Source organism: the organism of the source record quoted next, unplaced genomic scaffold, assembly GCF_019419815.1.
Source record: "Pyrus x bretschneideri cultivar Hongxiangsu unplaced genomic scaffold, Pyrus_bretschneideri_v1 Contig62, whole genome shotgun sequence".
In the NCBI taxonomy this organism is placed as follows: domain Eukaryota; kingdom Viridiplantae; phylum Streptophyta; class Magnoliopsida; order Rosales; family Rosaceae; genus Pyrus; species Pyrus x bretschneideri.
This window is the reverse complement of record NW_025999801.1, coordinates 2,005,123-2,015,669: the sequence shown is the minus strand read 5'-3', so window position 1 is coordinate 2,015,669 and position 10,547 is coordinate 2,005,123. Positions and strand designations below refer to the sequence as shown.

At 37.6% G+C, this 10,547-nt stretch overlaps 1 protein-coding gene across 1 annotated transcript; it reads left to right on the top strand.

Moving 5' to 3' along the window:
• Nucleotides 1–1,317: 1,317 nt before the first annotated feature.
• Nucleotides 1,318–3,271, top strand: LOC103946194 (BAHD acyltransferase At5g47980). The gene is given in 2 exon segments (XM_009356858.2): nt 1,318–2,401; nt 2,403–3,271. Coding segments are annotated over 2 exon segments (1,338 nt in total). The 5' UTR covers nt 1,318–1,792; the 3' UTR covers nt 3,132–3,271.
• Nucleotides 3,272–10,547: the final 7,276 nt, after the last annotated feature.

The window sequence follows — 10,547 nt, the reverse complement described above, 5'->3', positions numbered from 1 at the left end:
TTTTTTTTTTTTTTTTTTTTTTGAGCTTTAACGAAAAGTTCATGGTACTGTTCATTTTAACAAAAAAATCATATTTTTACACTAAAAATTCAATCCTGGTACTATTCACTTTACCTTTTATTTTGTCCTTATCATTAAAACTCAAAGTTTTCAAACCATTTTCATTAGTTTTTTTTTTTTTTTTTTTTTTTTTTCATTACTTGAAATTTGTCTTATCATTACATTTTTAGATTAGTATTTTAAAACTTGTTTAAGTACTAGAAAAAATAAGAGAAAAATCAATTTAGACATGCTAAGCTTTATGATGGCTGAACTCCGGTGAGCTTCACGTTGACCAATTGGCAAGCCAGGGAAGGAAATATTTAAAACTTATCTTCTGAAATAGATATAAAGTAGCAAACCTCAGGAGACTAGGATTATCTATGTTCCTATTTTCATCTCCTCCTCTCAACAAACGACACCAAAAAGTCAAGAGTTGCTTCCACCTTTATTTGTGTCGGTCATCAGTCTTTTATTAGACGAAGACTCAAAGAAAACACAACGTCACAAATGGCTGCTGCCATTTCCTTGTAGAATACACAAAGTGACACATGCAAACTTGCTGGCCACTCATAAGTATATGAGGCAAAAACAACATTGAATACTTTATAGCCGGCCCTAAAACTCTTCCATCTCATACTCATACTCCAATAATAGAACAAAAAAAAAAAAAAAACACAAATATAAACAACTTATATGAGCCAAACACAACATACCATTCCTCATTTTAATAAGACTTTTCTATGTAATTTGTTTATATAGAAAAAAGACAAAAATATAAGAAATAAACTGCACCAATTTGCTGAATAAAAAGGAAGAAACTAAGACGAATTCAACTCGGGTAACTAAAGATATTTATTCAGTGGAATCCTGAAGCGGCACATCATGTTTTTTTTTTTATTTTGTGGTTGACAATCAATCAACTAAGTTGACAGTGATTGGGTATGACCTGTTTGTGTTGTGTGAGGAAGACAACAGATTTAATGGCTTGTTTATTAATTCATAATCAAATTAAGAATTGAATTAATAAAGAATTAGATTATGGAGAAAACAGAATTAAATTCTTGTTAAAATGTTTACTAAACTAACGGGAATTGGAATAATAATGATATTGGTTCCATAATATATTTACCAATTCAATGAGAACTAGCTTGATTGAGAAACCGTCCATATCCTTGTTTTAAAATAGATTTGAACATTAATGAAGTTTATCTATATAAAAATAATTAATAACATTTATTTTATGTAAAATTCATCCTTACATATTCTTCCCGATCTCCCTCGTAGGCTCTCATCCTGTCCAATCATTTTCCTTCCCCAACCTTCACAGCCCTCGACGCCTCCCCCTTTCACAGCCCTCTCACGCCTCCCTCTTTTCTATCCCAGCCCTTCCCACCGCCTCTCATATTCACAGGTCGTCCAAGAGTCCCCTTTCCCTTCATATCCTCTCCTTCCGCCAACCCCCACAATCTCCCATATTCACAAATCCTCCCACCGCCTCCCGTATTCACAGGTCCTCCTACCATCTCTGACGACCTCCCAACTGGTGGATTTGGAGAACACGAGAGGGCAATTTTGGAAGAAAAGTCTGATTCCTGGAGGACACCAGTTCAAGGAATCCAAATACCACCAATTGTTAGAGAATCTGATTCCGGGAAATTCCCCATTGTGATTCCCGAATTCCGTTTCCGTTCATCCCATTCTCCTTTCGTAAAGAAAGGGTGATTGTTATCAAGGAGAAAAACAGAAAAAGATGGCTTCAGAGATGAAGGTTGAAGTCATTTACAAGGAAACAATTAAACCATCCTCTCCAACTCCTCCACACCTCAAAACCACCCAGCTTTCTGTTTTCGATCAACTTGCTCCAGATGTTTTTGTCCCACTGCTTCTCTTCTATCCCAGCAACATTAACAGTGATGCCGTTGATAGTATTGATCACCATTCTTCGGTTGCTGAAAGATCGAACATTCTGAAAGCATCCTTATCAGAAGCTCTTACTCATTTCTACCCCTTTGCAGGGACATTCCAATATAATGTTTCCATTTCTTGCGATGACCATGGGGTTGCATTTCTTCAGGCTCAAGTTAACTGTCCCATGTCGAAGATTTTGGTAAAACCAGATTTTGAGATCCTAAGACAACTGCTACCAGCCAGTCAAGGATCCTCACAAGCAGAGACAGGCCATCTTCTGCTAATCCAGGCCAATTTCTTTGAATGTGGCGGGTTGGCGATTGCGGTCAGCAGTTCACATATCATCATTGATGGCTATACGCTCAGCACATTCATTCGAAGCTGGGCTGCAGTTGCCCTTGCCTCCAGTACTGTTAGTACTGAGCATGTTTTACTTACTCCTAAATTTGATGCTTGCAGTTTCCCTTTTCCCACAACTAGATTTCTTGAACTCACCTCCTCCTGCCATGGAGCTCGTTGAAGAAAAGTGCATAAGCAAAAGATTTGTGTTTGAGGCCTCAAAGGTTGCTGCTCTTAAGTCCAAGGCTGTAAGTGCCTCCGTACGAAACCCAACGCGCCTTGAATCAGTGTCAGCCCTGATTTGGAAGTGTGCCACTGCAGCGTCGAGATCAAACTCGGGTGTTGTAAGGCAATCTGTGTGGTCTACCAATGCCAGCTTACGGAAAATAGTGCAGCGGCCCTTGGCAGAAAACTTAATGGGAAATCTTGTGGGGATGTTTGTAGTAAAAATGGAAGCAAGTGAAGTTGTCGATATTGATTATCCAAGCGTGGTTGCTAAACTGAGGAAAGGGATGGAGGAATTTAAAGAAAAATATGCGAATGGAGTAAGTGGGGAGGAAGCATGTGGATTCATGAAAGACTTTGGGGATCGCATTAAGAGGGTAGACAACTACCACTGCAGCAGTTGGTGCAGGTTTCCGTTCTACGAAGCCAATTTCGGATGGGGAAAGCCGTTGTGGGTTTGTCAGACTATAACAATGAAGAATGTAGCTATGTATACCGATACAAGAGATGGGGAAGGCATAGAAGCATTGGTGACTTTGAGTGATGAAGACATGGCCAAATGTGAATGCGATAAGGAGCTGCTTGCATATGCTTCTGTGAATCCGACTGTCATGTAATATGTACCAAAACAAAAAGTGGGTGGTTTCCTTACAATTATTTGGTGTCTAACCACTTAATGCTTTTAGTTATTGACTTTTTATCAACAGGACTGAGATGTTTTTCGAATAAAATATGTGTAGTTTGAACTACAGAAAAATATTGCCTTAACTAAGCATTAAAAGGCCCTAAGCTTTAAATCTTATATGAATCCATGTTTTCAAAACCATTCATACTCAAATCAATCATGCTTAAATCAATTCGGTTTAATATGTATGAAAGTCGTAATTCAATCATGTTGAATTCACCCTTTCAAGGGGAAGCAGTGATCGAAGGCTCCGTGTACTATCATTATTTGCCTAAACTATGTGAATTAACCTGAAAACGAAACAAAATTAAGAACTTGATTGATTGAGTGATTAAGAAAAGATGGACTTGATTAACTTGATATATGAAAGCTGAATTCATTGACAGATGCTTCAAGTGCATCAAGAATTTAAATATTAGGAAAAAAGATATTCTCTAAGCCATAACATCCAGTCTAAAACATAAGCACTTAAAAGCAACTTCTATTTTATTCCATTTTGTCAAATGCAAGAAAAATTTAATCACCTACTGTTTGCACCTAAAATATGCACAATTTTACTTATTTGTATTTAAAGTTAAAATATGACATTTTGGAGGATTAGTGTGAAAATATACTAAAAATTGCACGGGGAATGTTTGTCCACAAAGTTTGAAACGGTGCCTTTATTGCAAGTAGGGATGATGGCAGACATGGGAGATAGAAAGAAGAAGGAAGGAAGCCAACTTGCTTCTTAAATTCATTGCAAGTGGGATTAACGGATGGGCGGTGGGATTCACTTTCTTTGATTTCCTCTGTCATCTACACTTCCAACAAACTGGCAATTTACATGTTGTTATATTTCTCCACATGAATAAAGTCCTTATTAGGGATGGGTTCAAAAAACAAAAAACTGAACCGAAATAAAAAAAAAATCGAAACTGAACCGAACTAAAATCTTTTGGTTTAGTTTCGGTTTTGGTGGTTTGAAAAATCGAACGAAACTGATTTAAATATATGTTAATCTTATTTGCTTATTTAAGTTAGGTATTTATTTTGTGACATCCCACATCGCCCAGAGGAGTGATCCTTATATGTATATTCTCATCCCTACCTAGCACGAGGCCTTTTGGGAGCTCACTGGCTTCGGGTTCCGTAGGAACTCCGAAGTTAAGCAAGTTAGGGGTTAGAGCAATCCCATGATGGGTGACCCACTGGGAAGTTACTCGTGAGTTCCCAAAAACAAAACCGTGAGGGAATGGTAAGCCCAAAGCGAACAATATCGTGCTACGGTGGTAGAGCGAGCCCGGAAAGTGGTCCCGCCCAGGCCGGGATGTGACAATTTGGTATCAGAGCCTAATTCTGGTTATGGTGTGCCGACGAGGATGTCGGGCCCCTAAGGGGGGTGGATTGTGACATCCTACATCGCCCAGGGGAGTGATCCTTATATGTATATTCTCATCCCTACCTAGTACGAGACCTTTTGGGAGCTCACTGGCTTCGGGTTCCGTAGGAACTCCGAAGTTAAGCGAGTTAGGGGCTAGAGCAATCCCATGATGGGTGACCTACTGGGAAGTTGCTCGTGAGTTCCCAAAAACAAAACCGTGAGGGAATGGTAAGCCCAAAGCGGACAATATCGTGCTATGGTGGTGGAGCGGGCCCGGGAAGTGGTCCCGCCCAGGGCGGGATGTGACATATTTTCTCTACCCAATTCAAGTCAATCATCAGCTTAATTTTAGACCAAAATATGTTCTGTCTTAGGCCATCTCCAATCGAACGAGGGCCAGAGGGCTCGTTTTAGTCCTCTAGCCCTCCAAGATGTTAATATTTTAATAAACAGTACAAGGCCACGTTTGCCTCCATCTCCAACTAAGGGTCAAATGGTCATATGGCTCGTTTTAACCCTGTCACAAAAAACGGTCTCTAACTGAGGGCCAAACATAATTTATTATTTAAATTTAATGTTATTTAAGGGAACTTTAACGAAAAGCTCTCGGTACTGTTTACTTTAACGAAAAACCATATTTTTTCACTAAAAAATCAATCATAGTACTATTCACTTTACCCTTTATTTTGTCATTATCGTTAAAACTCAAAATTTTCAAGCTCTTTTCATTAGTTTTCGTATTATTTAATGTTGTTTCATGTTACTTAATTTAATTTAATGTTGTATAATGGCTTAGGAAGTTATAGGAAAAAAATAGAATTTAAAAAAAAAATTTAACTTTCGTTATATATATAAAAAAAAATAAAAATAAAAATAAAAAAAGGCCTACCATTCCTGTCAGCTATAACCAACAGGAAAAAGTACAATGCTATCGGATATAACCGACATGAATAAGACCATCTCCAATCGAACAAGGGCTAGAGGGCTCGTTTTAGCCCTCTGGCCATCCAAGATATTAATATTTTAATGAACGGTACAGGACCATATTTACCTCCATCTCCAACCAAGGACCATAGGGCTCGTTTTAGCCCTGCCACAAAAAACCGTCTCCAACCAAGAACCAAAGGGCCATAGGGCCAAACATAATTTATTATTTAAATTTAAAAACTACAACAACTTAAATTTGTAGGAAAAAAATGAGAATTTTTAAACATTTTTTTTACAAATTTTGGCCCAAAAAAATTCAAATTCAAATCCAACGGCTAGTTGATGTCAGCTAGCCGTTGGATTTGAATTTTTTTTTTGCTATAAATAGGTTGGATATTAGGCTATAATTTTTATGTTGTTAAATGTTTTTTTTTATGTTGTATAATTTGAATGTTGGTTAATGTTATTTAATGTTGTTTCATGTTACTTAATTTAATTTAATGTTGTATAATGGCTTAGGAAGTCTTAGGAAAAAAATAGAATTTAAAAAAATATATATGCAACAAATTTTGTAAAATAGAAGTTATAGAAAAAAAAAATAGAATTTAAAAAATGAAGTTATATAGGGAAAAAAATTTGTAAAAAAAAAAATGTAAAAAAATAAAAATAAAAAATAACGGCTAGCTAACGTTAGTTAGCCGTTACATTTGAATTTTGGTCTAGAATTCTTGTCGGTTATATCCGACAGGATTGGTGAGTTTTCTGGCCCAGCCTGGGGCTAGTTGGCTGGCTCATTTGGGCCAGCCCTTTGGCCTTTTCAGATTCTATGGGGCCTACAAACCCTCTGGCCTAACCCTCGATTGGAGACGATTTTTGTCTGTTTTTCGGCCCTATGGACCCTTCGGTTGGAGATGGTCTAATGAAAATTCTAGCCAACCCCAGGCTGGCTGGCTGGCTGAGTTGGGCCAGCTGGTTGGCCTTTTGGCTCTCTTTTGTCCAATGGGGCCCACGAGTCCTTTGGCCTAGCCCTTAGTTGGAGATGATTTTCGGGCTATTCAAAGATGATTTCCAAATTGGCCCTATGAACCTCTGGACCCTTCGATTGGAGATGATTTCAACTTGGCTTTTTGGACTAGCTCTTTAGCTAGAATCAACCAATGTCATGATTTTTTTTTTTTTAGTCAACAGCCAGTCATCCCATTGTTTTCCAGAGTTTCTGCAATTGTGGCAATAGGCATTTACAAAGCAGAGAGCTCCAACTTGTGCTATTGCATACACCTCTGCAAATCAATGAAGCACCATATAAGCATATATATACACATGTATTCGTATATAGGTAGATAACTTTTAGAACTCTCAACTTTCCCTCAATCGCTGCTTGTGAATATTTAGATTTTTAAAAATAATTTTCAAATTTTTTTCATTTTTCTAAAATAAAAAAAAACAATTAATCGAATCGAATTTGAACCGAACCCAGCCCTAGTCCTTATCATTAAGGCAAGGGAAGAACCTTAATTTGGGCCACTTCCACTTAACGTTACAATCTCTTGGTTAGAAGTCGAGGTGCAATCTCAATCATTCAAATCCCGTCTACTAACGGCAACTAATAGTGGCATGCTCATAATCATTAATTTCTTGTTCAAGTAAATTCCCATGAGACCCATGGTGAATTTGGAGGGCGAACACATACCTAAAAAATTTCTAAACTTTACAATCCACACAGAATTTCAATTGTAAAACAGTAAAATTCAATAAAAAACCAAAATCAAAAGTAGATTTGTACAACTTTGAATTGATTCTAGAGAGAAGGCTACAGAGAGAGAGAGAGAGAGAGAGAGAGTGGAGGAGCAACTGATCAACTACATGGAAGAAGGAGCTTCGATCTGAGACAGCGACCAGACACGCGAGGTGGAGGAGCGAGTGGTAAATTACATGAGGTGATGCGGATTAAAAACAGAAACCCTGAAAAAGAAAAAAGAAGTTCTAAAAAGCAGAAAATTGTACAACCTAACTGTATTTGTGTATTCAAAAAGAAATATACCACACAATTTTGGATCTTTATGGAAATGCATCAACAGTCAACCCTGAAGCACAAAATTTTAATTATCAAACGTGGTGCATATGCATAAATAAAAGTGTGTGTGTGTTTGTGTGTATCATACTTATTGCTCAAGCATTGCCTTTTAAAAAAATTCATCTTTTATGTGGCATAATCATAGTATTTTTACAAATGCTGAAAACAAATAGCTACAAAATGCCTAATTTTATTACTCTATTGTCTATTTTTGTTTATTATATTGACAATCTAATGCTCATTCGTACTAATTAAACACTTATGCAACTCAACAAGGTTTAGACATTAGTATGAGGAGAAGAAAAAGGGAGGAGGGGCATTTAAAAACTAAAAGAGAAATTTTCACTATTTTAATATGATTAATGAAGTAATTCTTAGTGAAAAAAAAAGGGTGAGGCTTGTGCCTCGTAGGCCTTAACTCCTTCCGCCCATGCATAGTAGCTTGTATTTAAGGTACTAAAGAGTCTTTCTCTTCAGAATTGTATTATTTGGATGACAAACAATTCTACTTAGTTTAGTATAAATAAAGACACAAGATGTAAAAAGATTCCATAATTCATTCTTCATCTCTTAATGTTGTATCCTTTTTTTTTCTTTTAATAAAATAGGCTGCAACATAATTAATAAAAAAAAATACAAATACAAATAACTAATTTATTTTCTGATAACTGTCTCAGCCTTCAATCAGCTCCTAGATTCTTCTCCCATCAAAAATTAAAAAAATGGTTTGTAATTTGAGAGTTTTAAAGAAAAGTCCACGGTACTGTTCACTTTAACAAAAAATCACATTTTTACACTAAAAATTCAATCCTGATAGAATTCATTTTATCTTTTATTTTGTCCTTATCATTAAAACTCAAAGTTTTCAAATTTTTTTTTATTAGTTTTCATTTGTAATTTTTTATGTGTCGGACATCGTAATGCCCTCATACCAAACTTAGTCTCAATGGGAGTGCAAGCAAGCGGTCTCAGTGGCAATGCCACACTTTGACCCAGTCATCATGCTATGTCATTGTCATATGTTGCCTTTAATCCACTCATGTGTTATTTTAATAAGTTCGGTGTTGAAAAGTCTCAAACTTCTGTTGGCAATGAATGCCCACAAAGCTAGTCATCTGCATGGGCAAAGTTTTCAATGCCCATACTGAATGAAAGTGTCAGAGGTACATTTTAATTTTCAAGATGCATTAACTGCATCAGTTCGAATTGCTCTATAAATAGAGCACTCGCATGTAACAGATGATAGATGAAGAAGAAATACAAGAGAGAAATATCAATAACATCATATTTTCCTCTGCCTTTTATTATCTGTCTGTGCTATAGTTTTTGTGTGGCATTTTACATCTACCTTGCACCTACCACTTAAAAGGTTATCTCTCAAACTTTAACCCTTTTATAACACGTTATCAGCACGAGTCTCTAAATATATTTATTCTCTCATCTCTCTTCGCCGAACGAACGAAAGAAAGAAAAAAAAAATGTTTCCTTTAAGGTTTTTACTGTTCATCTTCTTCCTCTGCCTCAACTGCGCCGTGTACCCTCGCGACGAGTTGTTTGCTCCATGCCTGCTCATAGTTCTCCAACTAACGGTTACATACATTTTTGATTACTTGTTTGGTGTAGAGATTGATTACTAACCTAGTATTTATTTGTGTTAATTCTACTGCAATCCAAGATGGTGCGGTACAATCGCCCATCTTGAACTGCAAATCTAATCTTACTGCGATCCAAGACGGTGCGGTATCATCGCCTATCTTGGACTGCAGATTTAATTTTATTGCAATTTTTTGGTGGAGCGGTATAATCGCACACCCTACCCTGCATATTTGAATTTACCTGCTGTTTAATTTCATTGCAATTTTTATGTGGTGCGTTATAATCGCCCACGCTGCTCTGCATATTTAAATTTCCTGTTACTTGAGTGGTGCGGAATAATCGCCCATTCTATATTACATTATTTCAATGAGAATGGTGCGGTACAATCGCCCTCCTCATTCACCCTGAAAATCTCGAGCCAGAAGTTTCGAGTGCTTATCATTTTGGCCTGAAGATCAAAATGAAAAATTTGTAAGAACCAGAAGTTCTAACATCATATTCCTCCAGGAATACATATTATTGCAAGTTCTTACACATCTCATTTTCTTTCAGAAAAGAAAATGGCGAACTTGGCGAAGCTTGAATTTGCTGCCCTGGATATTACCGGGAAGAATTATCTGACCTGGGTACTGGATACCAAGATCCATCTGGAAGCAGGGAATCTTGGAGATACCATCAGGGAAGAGAGCAACTCATCCTCTCAAGATCGGGCAAAGGCCATGATTTTCATTCGCCGCCATCTTGATGAGGCGCTAAAGAGCGAGTACTTAACGGTTGAAGATCCGTTAGCTCTCTGGAATGCCTTGAGAAGCAGATACAATCACCAGACAACGGTGATTCTTCCAAGGGCCCGCTATGAGTGGACTCATCTAAGGATTCAAGACTTCAAGTCAGTGGCAGAATACAATTCTGCATTGTTCAGAATTACCTCTCAGATGAAGCTCTGTGGGGATATTATTACTAAGGAGCATATGCTGGAAAAGACTCTCAGCACATTTCATGCCTCCAACGTGCTCCTGCAGCAGCAGTATAGAGCGCGAGGCTACACTGAGTACAACCAGCTGATATCTGTGCTCTTAGTAGCTGAACAGAATGATGAGCTCCTGATGAAAAACCATCATTCCCGACCTACTGGATCTGCACCATTCCCAGAAGTGAATGCTGCTTCCCTCGGAGTGAACACCACATCCTCTGGTGGTGATAATCATAAACGAGGACGTGGTCACAAGCGAGGTCGATGGAATAGGAAAGGCAAGAACCATGGAGTTCAGTTTCATAACCAGGTTCCCAGGAATAATTCAGGCCCGAGCTTCAAAAATGTGAATCGCCACAAAGGCAAAGCTCATATGAACAATGCTCCTAGAAACTCTGAAGGAGCCTGCCATAGG